The 27720-nt window shown below is 40.7% G+C and overlaps 1 protein-coding gene across 1 annotated transcript in view; it reads left to right on the top strand.

Annotated features, from left to right (window-relative positions):
• The window catches only part of XYLT1 (xylosyltransferase 1), a 661442-nt gene that overhangs the window by 259445 nt on the left and 374277 nt on the right, over positions 1–27720 (top strand). The window contains exon 2 of the mRNA XM_086941433.1: positions 8786–9305. Coding sequence (XP_086797559.1) covers positions 8786–9305 — 520 coding nt within the window. The remainder of the gene's footprint in view (positions 1–8785; positions 9306–27720) is intronic.

The raw sequence follows: 27720 nt of genomic DNA, 5'->3' as shown, positions 1-27720 counted from the left end.
GCCCATCAATTTTGCAGATCAATGTGGATGCCACATTCTATTTCAAAGTTTCAGCCCCAAGCTCTCAAAGGTAATAGGGAAAATCATCTAGGAATAGGCCAGGAAAATACATCATACATCATACATCATATATTCATATGACTATCTCTACATTTGATGCCACAGAAGGGTTGGGGAAAGAATGTCAGTGTGATGATTCTCAGTGCAGAAAAAGCATTTGATAGAGTAATGGCAACATCTATGGAACATTGTAGGGCCCAAAGATAGAATATCAACTATTTGAGCAATATCATATTACTTCACAGTTGCTCAAGTAACATGCCAGGGCTGGCCTTTTTCATATCATACTTAGAGCCTTATTTGCAAGCAATAATTAAGGCCAACACAATAGAGCATCTAGATTAGAATGGATGCCCTAGAAAAGTCTCTGATGATGTTGCCATCTTTAATCAAAACGTCGAGAAAGTGTTGCCAGTTGTAGAAAAAGTTTGTGAGTATTTCTAGGTGCAAAATGACTATTACTAAAACCCAGCTGATGATCAATTATCACACTGTATGGAAAGGCTATCATATTTTCTCCAAAGCATTATATTTAAACTTCAAATTACTCATAAGATTGCAGAGATAATAAGCTGTCAATCCTAGCTAAAGAAATTATCATGATCCAGTGCTCTGGGGCAACCGTCTTACCATTTGATTTCAGATGAATCTTCACTTTCCCGCCTGATAGGTGATGCGAGTTAACATTACTTCAATCAATTTGTATTAACAGTCTAACCCATTTGGCTGCACAATAAGGACCAGAAATCAGTGACTATAGTTAAGAAGGTTTATTACAAGTTAGCAGTCAAGTTAAGGTACACAAATCTTAGTACCATACTGTAAAGATACAGAATAAGAACTGGGAAACCCAACTTCCTAAAGAAGTTATAGCCGTACCAGTAGGAGACAAACAAGAAGGTCACTCACAGCAATACAAAAGATCAATAACAATATTTGGTAGTCGGAGAAGAGTTTTTGATTCTTTCTCCTATACATGAGTAGAATTTAAATTCTTCTAGACTAACACCTTAGCTGCGGCGCAATTCCCTCCCCAGTGCTGCGCTGTCCATTCGAACTAGTGCTGAATGAACGTCCAATGGACGTGCGCAGCACTGGGGAGGTAGTGCTGCCGTCGGCCAACGCCCCGACGCAGCACTTAAGGGGCTAAAGTCCAAACTAAGAAGATGGTTCAATAGTCTGAGGAATCTAAAAATTCAGGGAACTGCAGAAAAATATCATACAATATGGGAAAACCCGGAAGGTAAAGGAATGAGGAAAGTAAATGAAGGTGTCAGCATCTCAGAAGCATAGTCAAGAGTCTTCTTGGGTCAAGGAAATTTGAGTATTAATCTAAACCGCACTCATCAGGGAATAAACATAGAGTTCTGCATCTCTCAGAGTCCAAGGAAAAAAATTACTTAACACCAGGTAGGGTTAACACTAGATATTTCCAGCAGTATATCTCAGGTACCACCCCTCTGTTCGCACCATCAGAGGTTCAATTGTCCTGTTTACTTCTCATGTTGTAAGCTGTTACATTCACAACATGTCTGACACTGAACATGGGAACAACAATACCCTTATTCAACAAAGCAATGTTGAAGCAATGCTGATAAGAACTCTTCAGTTAACGCTCTGGCTCTCCACGTTCCTTTGTCAAAGTCTTCTTCTCAGGCTACTATCCCCCACTAGTACATTGTTGTATCTATTCTCAAAAGCACAAAGTATGTGAATGAAACTGCAAGAAAAAAATCATGCAAGCAGAAATAGAAAAAAGTATTTCCTGCGGAATGGAAGCCTGGCCTAGTCAGGTCAACTTCAGAATATTAAACCAATGGTGCCAATTAATATGCATGTGCACATTCGAACACATTAGATTCTTATTACTTGTTGCATACAGTAAATCTTTAATACATATGTGTAAGTGGTTCAGCCCAAAAATATCAAAAACCTAATATTGTGTCAACAATATTGAGCACAAAAATATTGTTATCCTGTAATTCTAATGTAAATGAGAAAAATATTGAAAAAAATATCGTTTTACACTAATATCAAAAGATTTAGGGAAACATTTTGGTTTTTAAGATCTATATAGTTAAAAATAGAAAATATGGAATATATGTACACATATAAGATGTGATATCATGTAAATTATGTTTTTAAATAATGTATAACGTATGTATCTATATTTACTTATTCAAACAAAGACACACAAATATATATATATATATATATATGTATATATATATATATATATGTACACATATATAATGTAAAACAATTTTTAAAATTATAATTTTAATTTATGCTGTAATTTCTATTTTTTCAAACTAATAATATAATAAGTATGTATATATATATATATATATGTGTGTATATATATGTGTGTGTGTATATATATATATATATGTGTATATATATATATAAAGATTCAATAAAATAAAAACATAAATTAACTGGATTTTTTTAAATCCCAATTTAACTACACATAAAAAGTAAACAATAAAAAATATTTTTAAGAAAAATATATTATATATAAAAAAATCACTATATAAAAATATAATTTTTTTAATACTCAATAACATAATAATATACATTTTACAAATATTAAGAAAACTATTAAATTCTGGGAATAATACATATACTATTCACACTGAAGTCTGTGCAACAGTAGGGAAAGCGTAGGGAAAGCTTTGGACTCAGGAGGGTTTAAATTTACCTATCCCGCTCCAATCTGTGCAACACTAGGGAAAGCATTGGACTTCGAAGGGGTAAAATGTACTATTCCCACTCCAGTCAGTGCAACAGTAGGGAAAGCGATGGACTGAGAAGGGATAAAATTTACTTTTCCTACTCCAGTCGGTGCAACAACTGGGAAAGCATTTAACTCAGGAGGAATAAAATGTACTATTTACACTGTGCAACAATAGGAAAAGGGTTGGACTCAGGAGGGGTAAACTTTACTATTCCCATTCTAATTTGTGCAACAGTAGGGAAAACGTTGGACTCACAAGGGGTAACATTTAGTATTCCCACTCCACTCTGTGCAACTGTAGGAAAGGCGTTGGACTCAGGAGGGGTAAAATGTACTAGTCCCACTCCAGTCTGCGCAACAGTAGAGAAAGCGTTGGTCTCAGGAGGGGTAACATTTACTATTCCCACTCCCGTCCGTGCAACAGTAGAGAAAGCGTCGGACTCAGTAGGGGTAACATTTACTATTACCACTGCAGTCAGTGTAACAGCATGGAAAGGTTGGACCCAGGAGGAGTAAAATGTTGAGTTCCCACTCCAGTCTGTGCAATAGTAGGGAAAGCGTTAGTCTTCGAAAGGGTCAAATTTACTATTTCCACTGCATTTACTGGTACAGTACAGAGAGAGTACTTCACTTCAAACAAAAACATATTTTAACAACTCTATTAAATACCCACAAATGTAAAATTCTAAATATAAAAATTAAATGTCTGAGGGCCTTATTACATGGTGGCTGTCTGACCGCACAACCTGTCGGTCCGACGGCCCGACACAAGACCGCTGCCACCATCCTGGATCCCAACGGGGTAGCTCTGGGGAAAGCGGTGGTCAGCAGCCCTGGTGCCGATGCCAGCACTGTTGTACAGACTACGACCTGCCTTTCTGATGAGCTTTCCATAGCGGAGACTTGGCCATGAAAAGGTTAGTGGAAAGGCAGGGAAAGAGGCCACAAATAGGGCCTCAGGGCTTTTGAGACCATAGTGCACCGTTGTGCAAGCAGCGCTGCCACAGCAGCAGCATATGCTACAGGCTCTATATGAACCAGCCCGGCAGGTTCTCATAATACGGAGGTCGGATGCTGCTGGCTTGGCCACATACTCCTGATTGCCGCAATGGACCACCAAACTCCTAACTGGGTCATCAATTTCAACAAAAATGTAAAAAATGACATACATATAATTTTTTTTAAATAATTATCAGCAATGAGCACACATAGTATTAATGTAATTAAAATGCCACACTATATTCCCACAAACATAACAACCAAAAATGAATATGCAATAAAAATAAACACAATAAGCATATTAAATAATAAAATAAAATAAATGAATATTTGTTTTTGCTTTTAATGATTTCTTAAATGACTCCCATCCTAATTATGTACAAACTAAACAACACACACCTAAAACGTAACTTAACAAATATCATGGGTTGACAATTAACATAATTATCAATTACATCATTAATAATAAATTAATAATTAACTATCAATAAATTATTTGTTAACTTCCCACTCTGTAACCCTAAAAACACAACAACCTACACCTAACATATAATAGAAAAATATCTTAATTACAAAATATACATAATTAGTTATCTATTAAATAATGAATAATAATGTAAGTTCATTATTAATTCATATTAATGAATATATTTCCCTCCCTGTACCCCTACAAACCCAACAACCCGCACCTGACATATCATTTAAAAAATATCTTAATAACACAATATACATAATTATCAATTAAATAATGAATAATAATATAAGTAAGTAATTATAATATATTTACTTCCCACCCTGTACCCATATAAACTCCACAACCTGCACCTAAAACAGTACTTAAAAGACCCCCCCTGCACAAAAACAATCCTGCATGCAACACAGGCACCGGGACACCATGGTGCAAGGATGCCTTCATTGGTGCTAGGCTACTACAAGGGCTCCAGTGCAAGGCAAAGGACAGGAATGTGCCATATTGCCTAAATACAGAGCATTTCTGCCCTTCCCCTGCCACACAGTGCAGCGAAGCAAGGTAACATTGCTGCGCTACACTGCATGACTTCCTCATAAATGAGACTATAAGTACTTTACTAAAACCCAGGAGACCTAACTTTAGTCACAGCTTTCTACACTTTTCCAAACTGTATTATGCTCTATCTTCATTGATAATTTCCCTTAATTAACTGGCATCTCTTGTGATCAGTAATAAGTACTGTATAAGATACCCCTCCTGTTCAATTTACATCATCCTGAGCTAAGTTATGTTTACTCAGGCCATTGTTTTTGCTCTTGACGTAATGCTAAAGTCATAAGTAATTTATTTACATAAACTGAGGAATCATGCTATCAGGGTTTACCAATAAAGATTTGTAGAAATAATATTTTGTGCATTCTGTGTCTCACCTGTCAGGGATGACAGTGACAATTCCCATCTAAGGTCTCGCATTTTCTGCTAGTCCTATCACTTCTTCATCATGTGCCTCTGCTTCTGTTGCAGTACCAAATTGCGATTTCTGCTATCCACAAGTTCCTTATCAGTAGCTCCTAACACCAAAATTGGTGGGTAAAACTTTGAAATGTTTGGTGCAGTTCTTCGTTCACAGGTTTCCAGATTTTTTTTATTGCTTTTATCTTGTATTCACTGGTTTGAGTCTCAGATCAAATGTACAATTTTAGCTCATGTTGAGGACTGGTTGAACCAGTTATTTTTATCTTACTGTTTCTGTTATCCATTTCTGGAACAGATCAAGGACCGTGGCAACGTTTATGATAAAAAGTGAGTGGGTGCACTCAAATGTTTGACAAGGTATGTTGGAAGTTAGTAGGTGTTCTCAGGCTCTGGGACGTGTAATGTCCGACTCACAGTCCTTCTGTCTCTATTGGTAACCCCACCAGTTTCCTGAAAACATGTTGATTTATGTGATCAGTTTAGTCTGAGAACCCTCACTTTTCCTCACACAGTTCGAGAGATGTGACTATAAGCGGAGTAATTATATGTAGTTGCTTGGAATGCCTTATAATGGTGCAGTATTTGTAAAAGCTTATGTCTAATGAACTGCAATGTATTGTACTAATTTCTCTAGGACAAATTGAAAATGAAATTGCTCCTTGAGTAGTGTGGCAAATTAAATGAGGACGGGGATTCAACAACTTTGTCCATTCCCTAGTCTAGGTATATTCTGCAGTAGTATGAAAACTTGATATTTGCACATTAGAGCGACGCATGGTGTATCCACATTTTGGTTGGCTTTCTACATACATAGCATAGCAAAACAGTAATTTCCAGATTAATAATGGAGTATGATTTGAAATCTACTGAAAAGGTTGTAAGAAACTAAGCAATCTTACAATATCCATATGACCGTAAACCAATTAATTAAATACCCTTAGGTTTTTAATTACCGTTCGGTGTGAGAACCATCCATCTGTTGGCACCATGATATTTACAATCAAAGGTATGGGATGTTAAAAGCCTAAACAGCTAATTGTCATCCTCTGTATCTTGATTCGGCCAGAGTGAGTGAGACAATGATTCCATCATGTTACCCACTCACCCATTGAGCAGCAAGTGGTTCTTATTGGACAGGAGAAGCAGCACCATACATTCTGATACCTCATCTCTGTACCTTGCATCATCACAAAAAGTAGAATATTGTTGACTGTTAAAGAGCAGAGCATGCACTGGAGTATCACATCAAGCAAAACTGACAATTATTATCAATACTAAGCAAGAGAAATTAACACTCATAACCAGAAAGCAAACTACCAAGTAATAGAATGCCAGTCTACTAGAGATTACCAGTGCATCTGTATGACAAACTCATATTGGAGTGAGCACTTTTCATAGTGAGTCAAATATAATTTAAGGATAACAAGCGTCATTACTGGAAAGCATGCGGCTAACACTTGGACAATTGTCTGATTTAAGCTTTCAGTTGATCCCTTTTCATTTGCGACCGGTCAGGGAAAGCAAAGAAAACCAAAGATGGCTATAGTATGTAGATGACGATAAAGATGAATCATAAATGTTCTGTTGCTACAAATACCCTATGATTCCAATACAGATTAGTCATAAACAACATAACATTTCAAAATCAATCAGGCTCAAGTAATAATAGCCATTTTGCCAATGGCACACGAAGAAAGTGCATGACGTTCATAGACTTTACACAGCTTCATTAACTGTTTGACAATTAGTACCTCTCATGAACGCTGTTTAAAATGATAATAGTCTGATTTCCTCTGACTCGGCTGGAGATCAGCAGTTCATTCACCTATTATGCCAGAGGGCTATTTCATGACTATAAGGAATAGAAAGAGAAAACATAATGAAGTCAAAATTAGGTCACCGCAAAATTGTAAGTGTTGCATTGTTCTTCTATTTCTATTTTCCTTTAAACCTCCCTTTTCCACATGCTCAAAGAACTTGTACCAAATGAAAAGCTGCATTACTTTCAGCTATGGTGGGGGTAAGACAGAATCAATTAGGGACAGAGAGACTTCTGCATTCGTTTTTGCTGTCGTTGACAATGGCATAGCAAGGGTATCATGGTCCCTGGGGCAAGCAAGGAAAATATACCTACTGAATTGGTAGTAAAAGGCAGCCAGAATTTGGCTGCAGTGGGAACCTAAATACTGATAGCTATGCACCTGGTGGCTAGCACAGCACTGCCGCCTATAAGAAACCGAAGAAATGAATAGGTGACTGCTTTCCTTTCCTTTTATATCTAATGATTATGTTTGATTTCTTTAAACCTCATATGCAATATCCAAGAAGGGCTCAATACAATCCGTTTTTTAATTTATTTTCCAATGTAAGACTCGGTTTTCTTGAATCTTATCTCAGTATGCCGACACAGTTTTCCTATGATTTTGATTGAACTGAACACGTTTATAAAACGAGAGTTTGCTGTGCAGTGTTAAAGTATGATATAGCTGGGATCTAACTGTGTTTTCTATTTAAAATGATCTTGCTGTAGCCTAAAAAATGAACGAAATTGAAAAAGTGTATCTTTAAATCAGAAGCAAGCACGTTGAAAGGAAAAATTCAAAAGAGCTCAAAAATACTTTCAGGCTAAACTAACACAAAGAATATGGAAATATTGTAAATGAATGGGAGAATGACAAAATAGAGTTAGACAGGAAATTGAGCTTAAAAAGACCAGTTATTTTGACTGACTACTGTAATTTATGGATAGATGTTTTGCAAGATTAGAAAAGAGCACAAAATAAACAAAGCAAGTGAAAATGGATTAGTAAAAAATGGTAGAGAGAAAGAGATAACAAAGTTACTGGAAGTTAAATAAAGACATCATAAAAAGTGGAAGCAGGAGATTGTGATCAAAGAAAAATGGATTTAATGTACAAAATAAAAAATGAAGCAAGGAACACATAAGGAAGGGTGAGTCAACCTGATTAGTAAGCAAAAGTGGTACAAATTCATTTTATTGTAGTTCAAATTGCGCTCTGTGGTAACTTGGGTAAATTATGCAACTCATTAACATTCTATACAAACACTGGTCTACCTGGTTGCGTTGCTGTAAGGTTGCCAGGGCGATAAAATCTCCATAACAAAATCAGGTCATTAAAGCAGAAAAGAGTCCAGCTGATTTTACTTGTCTTCTGTATAATTTACCAGCCAGCAGAAAACTCTGAGACATTCACCTGTGGCCCTACGAGGTTTCAACCATGCGTCACTGGCCACCAGTTTAGCACTCCCATAAATTACAACCTGCTCTTTACTTCCTGCCTAATTTCTTTTTATAGACTACCTTAACTCTCAGGCAGGGTTGATTTAAGGTTGTCAAATGCCAATTCTTCGGCTTGTGGCCATTAATATTCCAGTGAAGGGTAATACCAGGGACATAATGCATAGAATGCATTACGTTTATTTATAGGATACATTAAAACAGCAACACATATGTTTTACATTTTCAAATTATAGCTAAAGCATCACAAGCCTTATCATTGTCTTGTCTTTCTTTTTTCCAGGGTGGTTATTTTTCTCATCGGCCAAAAGAGAAATTGCGTACGGACAGCAACAACGAGAACTCAGTTCCAAAGGACTTTGAGAATATTGACAATAGTAACTTTGCTCCCAGAACTCAAAAACAAAAGCACCAGCCAGAGCTGGTGAAGAAACCTTTTAGTAAACAAAAAGAGCACTTAAGAAGGAAACTTGAATTAGAAGAGAAAGTAAAGGAAAACTCCTTGCTGGGCAAGAATTCAAATGAAGTGTTGCAGTATGGCGGCCGCGCGGCCAAAAACAGCAGCAACTTGAAGGAGAGTCACAGGCCGACCAAACAGCACCACACCAAGAAGAGCGGAAGCAGCTCCCCGGAAATCAAGTATGATCTTCCACCCAAGTGTGAAATAACAGGAAAGGAGGCCATCTCAGCCTTATCACGTGCTAAGTCCAAACACTGTCGCCAGGAAATTGCTGACATCTACTGCCAGCACAAGCAAGGAAAGCTGATGCCTGAGAAGGTTCCGCGGTTCTGTCCTCTTGAGGGTAAGTCACTCAGGGCATTAGGTCATTTAGAAATTGTTGTGAACCAGCTGAAGATTAAACATTTATTGGATCATGCAACAGTGCTCAATTGACTGAATTGATCTCCCATGAAATGAAACAATTTATGTTTTTTTTAAAACTCAGGGCCTGAGCCTTAAAATACATTATACATATATAAACAGTGTGACGATTTATGACTCAGTGACAAAATATATGAGTCATAACACCATTCATCTCATGTCTATAGAACTCATACCTTGCTTAAAGGGCCTTCCACTTTTCTGTGTTCTGTGCATTGTACAAAATTAGCATGCTTATTATTACCAAAGTTTTGATTTTTCACAAAATAAATTATTTCCTTTTGCTTTACCTGAAAACATCTATCAATGTGAAAGCTGTCTTTCTCTCACACATCCTTGACAATTGCAAGACTCAGTGCACTTTTGCACAGTTTATGCACCAGTCATGGCTAGAGTAAGTTTAAAAGTTCAGATAAGTGTGGGAAAGGCGGTGTAATTGTTTGCAAATATCCACAAAGTGTTATGATTGTGGGGGTCTGGACCTCATATGCTTGATTACAAGTCAGGCAAAGTAGAATGCTGATGTGATACTATGCTCCACTTGTTCTTGGCTAGCCCGGTATTCCTTCACCTGGATTTACCAGATGTGTCAGCACTGTGCTTGATTTTACCAGCAGGAAAAACAGCCAATGGAATTGCTAGAATGTTAGGTGAAAGAGCAGCCACACCTCTGTCCCTGTCTACAGCAGAGGGGGAAGCTTATAATGCCACTTTGTCTCTGTTCTTTGTCTTCACTACCCTACCCTACTATCTCAACTCCCAACCCCTACCCCAACCTCCCTCCCAGCTCACATTTACCACCTATTTAGAGCAGGTGGTAATGTGAGCACTAACCCACATGGAACTGGGAGTATTGTGGAGAACTCTAACTGGTAAAGCTGAATCTGCACATATATTTCTCATTCTGCAGAGATGAACTCATATTGCATACTGTTGGTGGATTGTTACTGCTCAGTAATGTTCTATCTTAGTTGTTTTCAATTCAAAAGAAATCTTCATAGTATGCAGAAGGTTTCCAGTTCTAAATGATATCTCCACATCTTTATATGGTGTTTTTAGATATAAACATGGAAAACTCTATTGCTTATGTCTTCATTTTAGAACAATTTGCTTTTTAATATAATCAAGATCAAAAAGGGAAATACTACATTGTGCTTTGAATTCTGCATGCTGTACTTCTGCTACAAAACCTTTCATGGAGTGATTCCACCTAGAATCAATACCCATATGAAACTGTAGAAATGTAAATGTTTGAGTTTGTAGTTTGTAAGAAAATTTTAAGAATATTGGCATACTCTCAAACAGTGTGACTAATTAACATAATTTCAAATGTCAGAGATTTCTTCAGCAGTATTCTGGAGAATGTTTTATGGGCATTTTCATAGATTTACAAAGTAGTCTAGGAAGCTTACAATAGTCATATAAATCTTTGAGTTTTTAACTGTGTTAAAATGTTCATTCTTTGTTATGTTAGCAACACCTTTTATAGTGCTGAATTGTCTCTTTGGTATTATGGTGTACCCATGGAGAATCCCCCTTCCCTAAACTCAAAACATTTAATAAATGGGTTGTCTACTATTTCTAACCTAGAAACATGCTTACTCCTGCACTTGCTAGGGTAAATAAGCATTTTCAGGGGGAAATCTATCCGAAATGTAATTCCATTTGGCTATTAACTGTTGATGAGTATAAAGCTACTCAAAAGTGTAGACTTGTATGTCCTCAATCCTTGGAATTCAGGGAGGGGAGTAAAAGTTACTTATGTAAAGTTACCACTTGTTACTATTCACATGTAGGAGAAGGTCTCTGCCTCAGGGCACAGATGATCCTAATGTAAAGTAGGGGGAAACATTCAAAAGTTTATTAACCTTAAAAATAAATTGATAACAATATTTCAATGTGTAGTAATAACATTGTACATCAAATTAAATCTTTATTTTAAATGCACCATTTTTTTAAAATGCCACACAATGATTACATTCATATTTTGTTAACACATATTTAATCATTTTTGTTTATTACATTTACATTTAAATGATTTTTCTCAAGTTCTAAAAAAATCACACCAAACTTTCACATTTACATTAGTTTGTTATGTAGTGACAATTATTTAAAGTTATGCATAAAATGAATGTCATTATTTTAAAAAAGGTGTTATATTAATTTTTGCACGAAGAAACATAGACCTCCCCAAGTTGGTTAGTAAATAGCATTTTGTAGCACATTAGAAGTACTAATGTAGTACTACTAAAACATACTACAAAATGCAATTGATGAATACGCCCCTTAAAGTGTAAGGCACAAAGAGTAAGCCACTAAAGTAAGTAAATACTAAAGGAAGGCATGCTTTTAATGGATGAGAAGCCAGACTGGTAAAATTAAATTGGTTTGCACACCTACAGTAGTGGATTCAATCAGTCATCCCTCCTCCTAAATACCAATAGATGACACTATTGATCTTGCAACAGAGCTGCAGGTAGGCTCAATACTTAATTTACCAAATAAAATAAAGCAGAGAGCCAACGTTTTTTTCAGAGGTCACTTTTGGCGCTGGGTAGATGTTGTTTTGTCAAATACCAAGGTTGAATCCAGCTGATGCCTCTTTTTTCCATGACTCTACACTTCCTGTCTTTTTATCTTAATGTTGCAGGTTTTTTCATCCCTATCTACTCTCTTTGTCACTGTTTTCCTTTATTCCTCTACTCATTCTTTCTCTCTCTACTCCCTTCCTCTCTCCTGCTCTGGGTCAAATACATTCTAATGAGTAAAAATAAATCTTGGTTCTCAAACATTAGTGCTGGGGCAAGGTCTGGCTGTAGTCCAAGATGGCTGCATCCTGTGTGTGTTACTACAGAAAACTCCAGTCTTTCATACATTTAAGCCTTCCCCCGGGGCCAGAGAATCATTAGAGGAAGAACAGAGATATCTGAGGCACATGTGGCTCTATAAATGGGCATAATGTAACTAATCTGGTGGGTACAAGGTGCAGCATCCAAGGTTGTCAGTTCGCAGCCACATTGCTGAGCAGCATCTGTGCGCAAGTGCATATTGACAAAAGGTCGGTGGCAATCCCTTAAAGCATACAGAGTGGGAAGAGATACTGCATGACTTGTGGAGCCTTGGCCAGTAGACACACCTGGTCAAGTGGTGCAAAGGTAGCGACCCTATGAGCCTCGCCAAAACCTGTGATGAGGCATACTTAAAAGTCCCTCATGGAGAACAGCAAGGAGGGACTGAGTTAGAATAAATAAGTGATGATCTCTGAAGGCTCCAGAATGCATGGAAACCACCGGCGGATTCACAAGAAAAGACTCTTGATGCCTGATGAGTCACCAAAGTACAACAAGCTAAAAGAGCAGAGGTAGCCCACCCACTCTATACCATTATGTTAGTGAAAGGACTGACACATGTGCCCCTTCATTAGCATACTGACTTCACCTCCATGCACTGCAGCAGTAAAGTCTGAGAGAAGACAGAGACAGGAGGATCTTTCACCCTCAGTAGAGTACCACAGTGTAATGGCAACAGTGCGCACCATGTAGAATATGATTATGAACAGGAGTTAATGGCAGGTGAGAGAACCCTGTTTTGGTTCTTCAAGGCAATATGTTTGGAAATAGCTGAACACAACCTGTATTGAACAGTCAGTGAAAGCAGTGGAGAACAAAATTGAGGGATTAAGTAACAGAGTGAAGGGCATAGAGAGAGTCAGTGATGTAGTAAAAAGGAAAACTGCATACATTGGCAGGCCAGAAGCCAGAGGATGTCACTGCAGTCGGAGCTTTCAGGAACAAGGTGTTTGACGGCATGGCAATGATCCAAGATAGACCACTTCGACTGACCAGTGGTACAGGAGAGAATATATAAGACGGGTGTTGAGGTGAGGGTTGAGGTTGAGTTTAATTAAAAATCTTATGTTCTCTTTCTGAGACTCACGAACTTACCTTCCCCCACTATTGCCCCAAGTGCTAGCAGTGAGTGAAATTGGTGTTTTTTCAGCTGGGAGATGATTATTGTTGTGCAACAATCTCTAATGGCTGGGTCATTGTTGATTTAATCTGTTGATTTTAAAATAAAAAAATAAATTACATCTAAGAAGAGTGCCAGTGCCAACCATTGACAACCACTGGCCTAAATTAAGACTGTCAAGGTTTTAATATTTTTTTTGCATATTCTCTCTAATGTGATGAATGTGCGATCCAGTATAAGAAATTACAATTTTGCATGATACCTGGCCAACAGTAAGCAATTATCAAATGCTCATTGTAATCATTTCATGTACACTCTGCTGTGGTTTGCTACTGACATTTCCAGGCAGCTGCAGAGACAATAACCGAATCCTCCAAGGTCATGGAAGAGACCGAGAATGCAAGTAGCTGATTATTTTTGAAATCTCTGAACTGTGACAACACTAAGTACAGAGTCATTCTTTGTAATTAGTGTGTAAGTGGAAAATGTCACACATCAGAAAATAATTTTCTGTTAAAAATACATCACACTGAAATAATAGGGCTTTTTAGGTCACGGTGCTAGACACCAAAGGACTTCACATTTCAGGTGATGAAACACGCTTACTGAATTCTCTGAATGCTTTAGTTCATCCCACAAGGACCTGACCATGCAACTTTAGCATGTGCAAATAAAGGGGACCTTGGGTGAATTACTCCTTATTTCTGGCCAGACCATTTTAAGTTCTAATATGTATACACAAAAAGCAAAATAGCACCTCTTCTGGTTCTCGTTCCATGAAATTGAGGAGAAGCACCCAGTAATACTGCACCTAAAATTGCCTCTACTGTGGGCTGTGGTATTATTGTACTGTTCCGCGTTTTTACGGATGTACCATGTTACTCCGCATACTTCTACTCCGCATACCGTTACAACGCGACTTTTACAACGCATACCATTACAACGCATAGCGCTTTGGGGTGCTGGATAGTGGTAAGTATAATTTACTATTCTAACTCCAGTCCCCGTGGACCCTAGGGAAGGTGTTGGATAGTAAATTATACTTATTCCCTATCCTAGAGCGCCCCCCAGCGCAATGCGTTGTAATGGTATGCGGAGTAAAAGTCGCGTTGTAATGGTAGTGCGGAGTAAAAGATGCGTTGTAACGGGTGTATACCGTTTTTACCCATGGGATGCGGAATAACCACAGGAATTGGTGTTTGCTCACTGATTTCTACAAGGTTCCCCCATTCCCGGCACATTTCATGCACACTTGCACCCCTGTGAAATGTTCATGAGGAAAAGAACTTGTATCTGCATTATTCCTAAAAAATCGTGATCCCATGCTGGAATTTCCCCTGAATCCAGAATAAGCGCCATGACGTTCAGCCCGTATTAACTGCAAATAAAGAAAATGTATATCGCTAAGGAAATCAGCTCAGTGTGCTCTTTCTTTGCAGTTATAAATATGCCCTACAGGCCAGGGTTTAAATCCTAGCAGGATTCGTCAGCATTCCATAATTTTGCGGCCATTAAATTGAGGGTCTTTGACTTGAAAAGTGTAAATTCTGCTATGGAAGATCTTTGTAACAAAGCTGATAAAGTACTACACGAGGAATCAATTAATGACAAAATCCTTTCAGGTATATGGCATGTTCATCAGGGCTGGAAAGTTGGAGTTAACATTGAAAGTAGTTATTCAGGATGGTAGATCGTATATCTTTTCATAGGTACCAATTGAGCGGCCTGATGTGTGATATAAAGACCACAGTAAATATATTGCTAAACCAGTTATAAATAAAAAGTAAAAAATAGAACAGTGAAGTGTTCTAGGGCACAATTCCGACAGACATGAGGCTGCATACCGGATCCATACACTCACAATAGCAGTTGGTTCTAATGCAAAAAATAAATAGAAACTAAAGGAAAATAAATCATAAAGTTGAAAAACGCACACTTTATTGAACAGAAGCTGCTACGTGAAATAATTTAATAGTTTTCTAAGCAACCTTTGACTGATTCCATGTTTGACTGATTCCATGGTATGTTTATTGTGCATTAACACTCTTGGCGATTGTAATGTACTTGGTGACATAGCATACATTTCTGATCCTATTGCACTGACTTCTTTTGTTTTAAAGAGAATGTGAACAGCAATGTTATATGTCCAATATTCACATTATTTCCAAATTGATTTGCATAATTTCATGAGAGATGCAGCCCTGGATAATAAATCACTGTACCTGGTCCTGCTTATATTTAGTATACCAATTGTTGAGAACAATGTTACGTTAGCCACAGTTCCATCCTGCACTTAATATTACTATTATTCAATGCAACTTTCCATAGTGTAACTGTACTGAAGTAGTAGATTAAATATGAAATGGTAAGAAAGCAGCAGGCGTCTGAACACACTTCAGTGTCTAGTATGTATTATCTTCAGATTAGCAAATAAATAACTTTAATTGTACCCTATAATAAGTCTGTAAACATTTTATTGACCTAGACATGATAGGTGCAGCTCACTTCTTAATATGATTGGGGCCTGGTTTTGCCAGTGCTCATAGAATGTCCATTGGAGCCTGCCAACCTTGTGGAATTTATGAGTGTTCCACTATTGCGTCATATATTTAAATCAGGTAACCAAACGGATAGTTTGTGGAAAAATGCAAAATATTAAGAGCCTCATTATCAAGTCAGAATGATAGGGTTTGTGGTACCTGTTGGTTTTCACTTAGGGACTGTGCAGCCGCAGCCATTTGCTGAGATTCAGGGAAGAATGACCAATTGCCAGCAGAATTGGACCAAGGATTACAGATTTCTGAGGAAACCCTTGCAGTCTTACTTGTGATCCTTGACATAATGCTCCCCATGATTTACTGCTCCTTAAAATATATCAACTCTCACAGTGTGGCACCTAATTAGTGTACAAAGAGTCACAAATTGCATTTTATTATTAACTCTTCAATTTTGAACATTTGTCCCAGTTTCATTGGCTTTGAAAAGTCCCACAAGAAACTGTTAATTTTCGTCAGGAAAGGAGTCTACTTTAGGCTATGCGCTGTGGCCTCTTTAGGTCTCACAGGTATTCTTTTTCCAAGAACAGGAGACCTAAGTATACGTTTCAAATGTTTTCATGCCTGCCACTGGAATTGTGCATTTATTGTGGACAAGTAGTAACATGCAATACAAAATCAATGTTCATCTCCCTTTTGCTATTTTTGAAAAACCTCTCTTCACCCATCATTTTAGATTAAATCACAACCCATTCCTAACATGGAAAGCATTTATGGGTCGCCTGGGGTCCCAGCTGCGACCCATAGCCTGCACCCCTGCCACTGCCTTTGCGACCCCTGGCATCAGAGTTGGCAAAATCAGTGTCAAGGATGAAGGGGGTTCCACTTTCCTTATTTTGAGGCCATTTTCCTTTATACCAATAGTGAAAATTAAAAAGGAGCACACTTAACTGAAATGGGACGTTTGGTGGCAGCTGTGGCAAGTACACATGTTTTTAAATGTATGTTGTGTGCATGCTTGCAGGTGAGAGTGTGCTTATGTGTGAGACTTTTTGTGTATGTGTGAGCATGTGTCTGCATGTGTAACATGTGTGACAGAGAGAGGTTGAGTGAGAGTTAGTGACAATAATCCCGGCCCCCTGAAATACCTCCGTAAAAAAAATTGTTGTCCAGAGATTTGCATTTTTGGATCATTAGAGAAGTAATTTAGCTTAGGTAGACATTGCTGATCCGGGCCAAATTTTTCTGTACAACATTTTCCAAAATGGCGGATATGTTGCAGTGAGGATGTAACATTTCTGGAACCATGAAACCTATATACTTCATTTTGGTGTCAAACATAAGTTTGGGGTTCAAGTAGTCTCAGAGACAGAAAATAACTCCTCAGAGCAACCTTTCCACCATTTTCCAAAATGGTGGCTATAATAGTGGAGGAAAAGAAATATATGAATATACCAAACAATGTAAATGATCTGAATATGGAAAAAATCACACTTTTTCATAGTTCACTTTATTTATATGTTTCGGTAATTGCTTGTGGAACATTTGCAGAATGTTGAGCATTTGAGAAGAACATATCGACAGGGACATCTTTTTGTAGCACAGGTTTTGCAAGTATATATGTGTGTGTAAGTTCTGTGGGCTAGAGGCTTTAGAAATTTCATATGTCTTAGCACCCAGCCAATATCTTCCCATCCAAATTCACATGAATCTTTCTCTACATATGCATGATCCAAAACATTTACATATCTTCTGATCAAGTAGAATGCTCTTTTAATGTGTCCACGCACAGAATATGACATCAGTGTACGGTCACTTAGTGACACTGATCTGTTAAACTCATTGTTCCTGATGATCGTCAAATGTGTGACAGTCAGAACTTGTTTTCCATACATCTTTAAAGTCAAATTATTTTTCTGTCTCAGCAAATCCTTTTAAAAACTTCATTGGTTAAGCAGTTAAAGCTCCAAGCTGTGTTCCAATTTTGCTCATAGTGGCATCACCTGTAAGAATATGTGCCTTGATAACAACACTGGGCATCTCTGGGTCAAGTTTCTTGTACAGAATATGAAACGGAATTGAGTGTCTATTCTCCCTTGTTCCATAATGTATCCATAACTCTGACAATCCTTGACCTATGAACATTGCAGCAAATCTAAGTAGCACAATAATATCTGTGTCATTGACAGTACAATGACTGAATTAGAACCATTTTGAACAGACCACTTAATATGTGGCACAAAATGAAGGTCAGCTTCTTCCAACTTACGGTTAAGTTCTTGAACAATATGGCCCGTAACTTTTGAATATGTTTCTACAGCCACCAACATTTTATTGACAATCATTCTACTTTCAATAATCGGAAATTCAGTGTTCACTGAAGAATCTGAAATGTTTTGGCTAGTTAACATCTCCAAGTTCACCTTGTTCAATGTTGATGAAAATAATTTATCAAGTTGCACAGGTATTGGTGTCTAATTATTCCCTTTGTAGACATTCATCTGATTCTCTCAAATTCTTTGACAGATAGTGTAAGATGACTGTCAAAGACAATGTGCTTTTCTTTCAAGGTGCACTATGACTTTGATATCTGCAGAACAATCTAAATGACTTCTTCTAAGTTTTGCATTGATGAAAACTTGACCATTCGCAGTTGTGAATTATAGTCCACAACAACAGCAGTTTTCAATCAATACACCTTTTCGAGCTTTTGTACAAGTCTATGCTTCGCTGGTTTGGTTGCAGTATCCACCTCAAATAAAGCATTTGTTGAAGGAAGATTATGCGACAGAAGGTCCTTGATAAATTCCCCCCTTTGTTTGTCTACATCCATCTCTCTAAGTGCTTGTGAAAGTTCTTTTTTTGTAACCTTTTTTATGGTGCCTGTCTGGACAAGATTCTTACTATGACAATTAAAACGTGGAAGTTTAACTTTAGTGATGATGTCAAACAGCTTTTTCTCTTTCAGTACAAATCTCTCCTGCTTCAGTTCTGTGTATAGTTTTGATTCATGTTCCTGGACATCTAGTAGAATTGTTTTATCCTATATCGTTATCCACATATTGTTTGGTCATGAAGTTGTGTAGTCACATAGGCTCAGTCATTTCAAAGGGGATTCCTTGCTGCTGCATGAAATGAAGAACTCTGTCAACATGTTTATTAAAGGCACAGTTTCACAATGGTCCATTAATTTTGAATTTGTCATCTCTAGAAAAACATTGCAAATAGAAAGGACTTCATGCTACACTAGCTGTCATTGAGCAACATAGTTTATTTTACGTGTCTGACCAACAATTCCCTTGGAGTTTTTCTGTGATCTCTGAATCGCCTGTTCCAGTCTTATATCTGGAGATAGAGCATTGTACCTTCCCTCTCTGTCTTTCACCACAAAATTTCTTTGGATTAATTTTCTGTAGTGTATCTAGCTTCTTCACTCTTTCCAAATACCAGGACCCATATCTCAGTTAGTTTATGCAATTAAATTCATGAAACACAGTAATCAGTGACTCCACAGTCATCACGTGCAGCTCCCAATCACTTTCCAATCAGCCTGTACCAAGTTTTTCACTAGAGCTACCATGTGTGAAACATTTCCCTGTTACTTCTAAAGTTCTGATTTTTCATCACATTCTTTGACAAACGCTGGGAACTTGGTTTTCAGGTTTTTGGATTTTGAACTGGGTGTAGTGAGCATTGTCTGGCTTTGCATTATGCCTTTTGAATGAAGTGCTCCCTGTGCCTTGTACACATCTGAGATAAGATATTTAAAACCTAATTTGTCATTCTTGTTCCAGATAGCATGCCATCACAATGTTTCTATAGCCTCAGATATGATGAGGAAACCTTGTAACCAATGATCCACTCAATAATGATTGTACAGTTTTGCTTCCAAAGATTTCAGCCTCAATAAGTGCAACTTCTATGCCACGTCCACAGAGATAACATCCTGCACACTGCAACACAACATTTGTCATGTGGAAAATGCCCAACATTAGATAAAGATCATCGAATTCTATTTGATTGCTCATAATAATGTCAGCTACAATACGGAAAACAGCTTAATCGCAGAAAATTGGCAGAATAGGCTGGTCTTCAAACTGAGCATGCACATTTTGGAAATCTTTAAGCACTGTGTATGCTGTTGCATAGTTTGTGACTGAAGATTATATTACTGGTAAAAACCAAACCTTCTTCAGTGGGACAGTATTCTGGGAGATCAGAGCATGAATTCCAGCCAAAAGAGGAACTGACTTTTCTTCGTCATTCAGTCTGCATTGAATAAGCGATATGATAAATCCAGTTAAATCAGCTTTGTGGACCGCAACATCAGGTAGAAGAAAATTCATGTCCTCAGTCACTTTGAAACGTTCTGGTAGACTAGGGTGTGTTGATGGCTTGTAGTAATTTTTCACACTTTGTGGAATCTGCTTCCTCTCTCAATCGCTAATTTGGAACTACATTCTGTCTTTAGAAAATCTTTGAAGACCTGGCTTTTCTCTTGCTCCAGTCCTCATCTCCCTTAAACCTTGAGGGGCATATTACCAACAACTAGCGATAATTTTTGTCTCTAACTTGTTTAGAGACAAAAATTATCGCCGCACATCGGCGATTTTTATCGCAGATAAACCTTGCTATTAACAAGGTTTATCGCAAATGCGATAAAAAACGGCCGAAATGCATGAATATCGCTGAAAAGTCAGCGATATTCATGCATTATCGAGCAAATGCTCTTAGCCATGTTATCCACCTCCCATTGGATAACATGGCTAAGAACTGCTCAGGGCAGGTGTTAGCTTTTGGAGATATTCCCGCCTAGCGCGAATATCTCCAAAAGTTGGTAATAGGAGATAGCGATGTTAGCGACTGTTTTCAGTCTCTAACATCTTGGCACGCCCACTTTGCATCTCATTAGTGATAAATATCACTGACATGCAAAGTGGGGCCCAAGATGGTCGCTATCTCCTACTAGCTGTCGCTAACTGGTGTTAGCGACAGCTTGGTAATAGGGAGATAATTTTATCTCCGCTTTCTTGGCTTTTAAAGCCAAAAAAGCGGAGATAAACCCCCTTGATAATATGCCCCTGAGTTTTAGTAACTTGCGAACTTTGATATACTGACCCTGTCTGCAGCGCCTTGATGCCTTCGGGCTAAGTTCGCGCTTTAAAGGTTTTATATTCATTCATTCATTCATTCATTCATTCACTTTGGTAAGGCAGTTGGGTTATAAGTTTTCAGCTTTGTTTGTTTATGCCTACAGCAGACACAGCTTGTTTTCCAGCAGCTACTTCATTGGCACAGTCTTGAAAAAGCACCATGCCAGTATCAAGAGCTGTCTTCAAAATCAAAATGATCAAGAGCAGCAATTGTAAATCTTTAACTGGTAAAGTGACTTGGAAGTGGTGTGCTATCTGATTCACAAGATTTTAAAGCATGAGCTGCTAACAAGTTCCTGCTCCATACTATGTCATTGTAACTTGTTGATACACCAATCCTATTCATTGAAGAGATTAGCTCTTTACTTATTTACTTATTTACTTTCTTTTTGCCGTGATGTAATTCGTAAAATATGGTTTAGAAAAGAAAGTACAATCGACAGCATAAGCCTGCCAGTTCATGGGATTGTCTTCCACTTCTTCACTTATATCTTCCAAGCCATCATCAATGTCATTTGCTTCTGTTCTGAACTCAAGGCTTTTAGTTTGTAACAGTTTTGCTTTGCTAATATTACACAATGATGTAAACAAATTTAAGACAACATCAGGCATTCTTGTTGACGACCATAATTTTTGGAGCTCTGGGACAACAAAATTTGGCATTAAGTCCAAAATCAAAATGTTTCAGGACATTCCTTAAAATGGTTCATGCTGATTTTACTGCATCCTCTGATCCTACTTTGGCAGCAAGATCTTCAGGAGTCAAACCAGCTGATGACATCAATAGCCGGCTCGTTTATTTTGTTACACCTACAAAAAAAGAATTCTTTCATTGTACATTCTCACCGGTAAAATCTTAATTTCATTATTATGGATCAATACAGTTTGATCAAGTTGACCATATGGCCTGGATACCCGTCACCCCCTCCCAACACAATCCCCAAGAATGGGAAGACGGATACAGTTCTTGAGCTTTTGGAAGGCGGGAGGGAGTTACCCTCCCGGCCGTATTTATTAAAATATGAAACAAAATCAAAACGTTAAAATAACAGTTTCATATCATGTACAATTTCATTTATACATTTCGATGTTTATTGGCTAACCTTAACATGTCTCTAATACAAAGGTTCTCCTAGCCGATTCTAAAACATCCTGTAAATGCATTTCTCAAAATTCAAATTGTACATCCTAACATTACGGGCCAACGGCAAGGTCGTAACCGGTGTCAGATCCCTAATACCAGACTCCCCCCTTACTTGTAAGGGGCGGGCGCACAGAGGACTGTACCTCTGTGCCAACTTCCAATTTCCCTTGTCTTAACGGGGGCCCATACTTACTCGACGCCATCTTGGTGGTCGTCCGAGGACTCGTGTGAGGTGTCTAGAAGGTAGCGTAGACCCCCCTCCCACCCCACACTGCTTACCACATCCGCCGTCGCGGATATCCTGGCCCCGGGAAATTCCAAGGAGGGGACCCGTAGCCCCTCCTCCCCAGGGAGGGGTCTTGACCGCCTTCCCTTTCGGCGGTCCCATCCTTAGAAGAGTACCGCCTCCCCGTGTGAGGGGCCAATGGCCGCCTCCCCCCGGGCGCTCCCATCCATAATGGGTGGCGCCCCCACCTCTAGGGATCTTCCAATTACTGCTCACCGATCATGACCTTACCGCCCGACCAAAAATAAATACGACATTGTTTAATCTAATGAGAACGACATATAAAGTTATACCAGCATCAAGTATAAACTTTAATACTACAATACACTACATTTATCACAACTGCGATCCTCGCCTGAGTTCATGCTAAAAAGCAACCATTTATTGCATATCAAAAACATCAAACTTTATTAAAACGACCTGAAAAAAAAAGACATCACACTTTGTTAGAAACCACCTGAAAAAGAGATCATATCGTCATAACTCGACTTTATTGCAATACCCAACGCTGTCATCAGGGGCTGGTGGGTGGGTCAAAAATGGCTCTTGTTCCGTCAAGGGCTCACGTGCAACGAGGAGGTGCATCTTCCAAGCACGGGAACAAGAGGATGCTTCCTTGGATTGCTGCTCCATTTATTCTTCTCCGGGAGGGCGTGGACCATCCTCCGACCGCCTACAGGGCGTGGCCAACGGTGTAGGTGTCTAGGACAACCCCTCTTGGGCGGGAAAAGGCGCGCCCCGGCTACGCCGCTTCGGGCATACCAGCCGTGACACGCCCCCCGCCCAAAATGGTTTCCCGGGGGGATCGGGGCACCCGACCATACGTTCGGTGGGACCGAGTGGTCGCCCCTTTCCATATGGCCTGGATACCCGTCACCCCCTCCCAACACAATCCCCAAGAATGGGAAGACGGATACAGTTCTTGAGCTTTTGGAAGGCGGGAGGGAGTTACCCTCCCGGCCGTATTTATTAAAATATGAAACAAAATCAAAACGTTAAAATAACAGTTTCATATCATGTACAATTTCATTTATACATTTCGATGTTTATTGGCTAACCTTAACATGTCTCTAATACAAAGGTTCTCCTAGCTGATTCTAAAACATCCTGTAAATGCATTTCTCAAAATTCAAATTGTACATCCTAACATTACGGGCCAACGGCAAGGTCGTAACCGGTGTCAGATCCCTAATACCAGACTCCCCCCTTACTTGTAAGGGGCGGGCGCACAGAGGACTGTACCTCTGTGCCAACTTCCAATTTCCCTTGTCTTAACGGGGGCCCATACTTACTCGACGCCATCTTGGTGGTCGTCCGAGGACTCGTGTGAGGTGTCTAGAAGGTAGCGTAGACCCCCCTCCCACCCCACACTGCTTACCACATCCGCCGTCGCGGATATCCTGGCCCCGGGAAATTCCAAGGAGGGGACCCGTAGCCCCTCCTCCCCAGGGAGGGGTCTTGACCGCCTTCCCTTTCGGCGGTCCCATCCTTAGAAGAGTACCGCCTCCCCGTGTGAGGGGCCAATGGCCGCCTCCCCCCGGGCGCTCCCATCCATAATGGGTGGCGCCCCCACCTCTAGGGATCTTCCAATTACTGCTCACCGATCATGACCTTACCGCCACAGGCCGGATAGTTGACCGGCTATCCGGAACCCCACAAAGCTCCTACTTAAAGGTCATGGTTACGTAAACCCTTTAACCAGGCTAAGAAGTCTCCTATGAGTAAGACATTTCCCTCCCGGGACAAATGGACCCCATCCGCCAAATACATATGGTCCCCCCGGATACACCCGTGTGAAATACACTGCAAATTACCTGTACGAAACAACCTACTCAACTTGTTATTCACCTTCTTTACCGACTGGTTCAAGGCTGGCACAGAAAGGGCCCCCCACCACACTTTCCGAGGAATCATGTGTGACCATGCAATTGTACAGCCCGGGACCTCTCTTGCCAACCAACTTACTGACGACAAAATTAACTCAAGAAGCACTCGTCGACCAATGGTCACCAAATCATTGCCCCCAAGATGTACTATGATTACAGATAGCGGTGACCTCGTCCGCCCTAACAGTCCCTCAATAAAACTTTGAAACTGGTCAATACAGAGTCCGCCCCTTCCGTGGAAGGTCACCCTGTACCCGTATTCCCCAGCCACGTGAATCATGTCACCTGCTTTGAATACGTCCGCGGCGCGCCTCATGTATGAGTGGCCAACGACCCACACCACTCTTTCCTCAGCCGGTGATCTTTGACCGCTGGTCCCCAGGTGTCAGGTCAACTGCACAGTCCGCCCCGCAAAGCCTGCTCGCGAAACTGTAAACCAAACAGAAACAAGAAGCGTGAGTGCATGACATTAGCTTCACAACATGTGCAAACGCACATACCTTTTATAACAATTCGAGGACCAACGCCCCAACTGTTTCACTTTTTCAACACTCAGACCCCCGGCTGTAGCCTCTGTAGCAGCCCCTATCCGGATGGAATGGGTCCCAAAATCGCTCGGGTTCAAGCCCGCTGCCGCGATTGCCATTGTTAACACCCGCTGAAACTGAAACTTGGTCAGTGGGGTGGCGTCGGTGTGCCTCAGCAAGGTTCCCCCCCATGATGCCGCCCTCTGCGCTAAATACTCCTCAACGCATTTTACCGGGCACATGGGGGATCCCGGAATCCGCTGGACTACCACACTGTCCCCGATCGCACCCTGATCGGTCTTGGACCTGGCTATTGCAATCACCATCGTGTTGCTCTTAATCTGAATGTGTTCTCGACACAAACCTCCCCCCGTATCCTGCTTGTTCTTTGCTACCAGTTCGCTTACCCGCATAGCCCCATGAAATGCTAATGCAAAAGCGGCCCGGAACAGCACCGTCTCTGAGTGAGATGAACAAGTCGCAGGAAGTACGGACATTAACAGGGACAACCTTTCTAAACCTATCGGGTGTCTCTCATCCACTCTACGACCCTCAAGGCGTTGCCACCCCCGTAGTGCCTTCTGTACAATAAAGGACGATGTGGGGTCCGGGATGCCATGAGCCCGCGCCATAAAAGAAATGGCGGCCCGGTGCCTATTGGCCGTAGCCACTGACCTGCCTGCCGGATGTAAGGATACCAGAAATTTCAGGACATACTCCTCCTGCCCCCAACACTCCCCTCTAGCTGAACCCAAAAAGGACCGATAGGAACGGAACGCCCCTTCATACGCCTTCCTTGTTCTGGGTGCTAGACTCTCTCCCACGAGGTTTCGTAATCCGGGGCACCGAGAGACCAGACAGCTTCGGGAAATGGTGCCGCCACCGAATCCGCTGAGGGCAGAAAACCCCGGAAGGCCTGCATATGGGAACGAGAGAGTGCATCAGCTGCCTGGTTTAATACCCCTGGCACGTGTCTTGCCCTAAAGTGGACGTTCAGTCTCATACATAGCAGGACTATTTCCTTCAGCAATCTCAAAATCCATTTGCAGCGTGCTGCCTGATTATTGATGCACTCAACCACGGTCATATTATCAGACCAGAACACCACAGAGCGATCACGAAACCCCTCTGGCCAAGTTTTCAAGGCTACCAGAATGGGGAACAACTCCAGGAACCCAATGTTGCCAGTGAGACCATTATCATGCCACCACCCAGGCCAGGTTCGTGCCGACCATCGATCGCCCAAAATGGCGCCAAAACCTACACTCCCAGCCGAGTCGGTCCACAACCCCAGTTCTTCTGAGGAAACTGGTGAATCAGTCCATACGACACGACCGTTGAAATCCGCCAGAAATGCCAGCCATATGCGCATATCCTGGCGAACCTCTGCTGACAGTCTTGTGCGGTGATGCCCTTCTTTGAGGCCCACCATGGTTTGTGAGATAGAACGGGAAAAGGGGCGAGCCATCGGGATTACTCTCAGGGCAAAATTCAGCTGCCCCACGGCCTGTTGCAACTGATGAAGAGTTACCTTTCTCTCGCCGAGACATACTTCGAGCGAGGCCCTGAATTTGCTCACCTTCTCTCTGGGCAAGCGGAAGCACCCCTCTACAGAATCGAGCTCAATTCCCAGAAACTCGAGTGTAGTAGAGGGCCCTACCGTTTTACCTGGTGCCAGTGGCACGCCAAAGTCTTTCATAAGATTACAGAATTCACTCAAGGCCCGTGCACATTCCGAGTCCCCGGCTGCCCCCAGAAACAGAAAATCATCGAGATAATGCATAACATTCGTGAAACCCGTGGCTCTTGTGAACGCCCATTGCAAAAAACTACAGAATTTCTCAAAATACGCACAAGAGATGGAGCAACCCATTGGCATACATTTATCCACGTAATAACGTCCTTGAAACTTAAAACCAAGTAGACGGTGATCATCTGGGTGTACCGGGAGCAACCGGAACGCTGACTCGATATCTGATTTAGCCATCAGCGCCCCGGGCCCCAAGCAATTCAAAATGGCGACGGCCCCATCAAAGGACGCGTACCGCACCGAACAAACTCCCGGGTCAATCGCATCGTTCACCGAAAGACCCCTGGGAGCTGACAAGTTGTGTATTAACCTGAACTCCCCCGGGTCCTTTTTTGGGACCACTCCCAAAGGTGAGCAAACAAAATCGGCAACTGGTGGCTTGTCGTACGGTCCAGCAACCCGACCTCGGGCCAACTCCTTCCCAATCTTTGCCTGCACAACCACCGAATTCTGTTGAACCGATAGTTGGTTCTCACACTGTGCCACCCCCCGAAAATCCCCCGCCGGGATGCGGAAACCATATGAGAATCCGTCTCGCAACACCCCAGCGGAGACATAATCAGGGTATTCGTTCAGCCAAGGGATCAGTGCCATAACATCCACTGGGGTAGGTAATGGTGCCCCTCGGTCTATTTCAGACCTGTTTGGCGCCTCCTCTACCTCCCGTATCACCAGTCTTGGCTCTGCACGAACTCTCGGGGTGCGAGGACTGCCCGCACCCTGTACACTCATGCTTGAACTTGCATGACCCCTGTGGCCGAGAACACTTGCCTCTGTTGAAGCTCCAACAGACCCCTTTCCTACCCGAGTTGCCATTATTCTTCGTGTTCTGATCACTGCTTGTACCCGCCCGAAAGGGCGCCCCCAAAGAATGACGGGAAGGCTCGGCCCCGTTCCCGCCTAAAGATGGCGACTTCGCCGTGTTTGACCTCTCAATTTTCTGCCAGGAAATGGAGTCGAAACAATCCCACGTCAGGGATGAGTCGTGCTCCTTGGACTTACGAAATATGTTGTCATAACAATACCACTGATTACCCCCGTACAATTCATAGTATTCCATAATGC

This window comes from Lissotriton vulgaris, chromosome 10 (assembly GCF_964263255.1).
Source record: "Lissotriton vulgaris chromosome 10, aLisVul1.2, whole genome shotgun sequence".
Classification (NCBI taxonomy): Eukaryota; Metazoa; Chordata; class Amphibia; order Caudata; family Salamandridae; genus Lissotriton; species Lissotriton vulgaris.
Note: the sequence above shows the minus strand (reverse complement) of the source record. Positions and strands in the feature narration are given on the sequence as shown.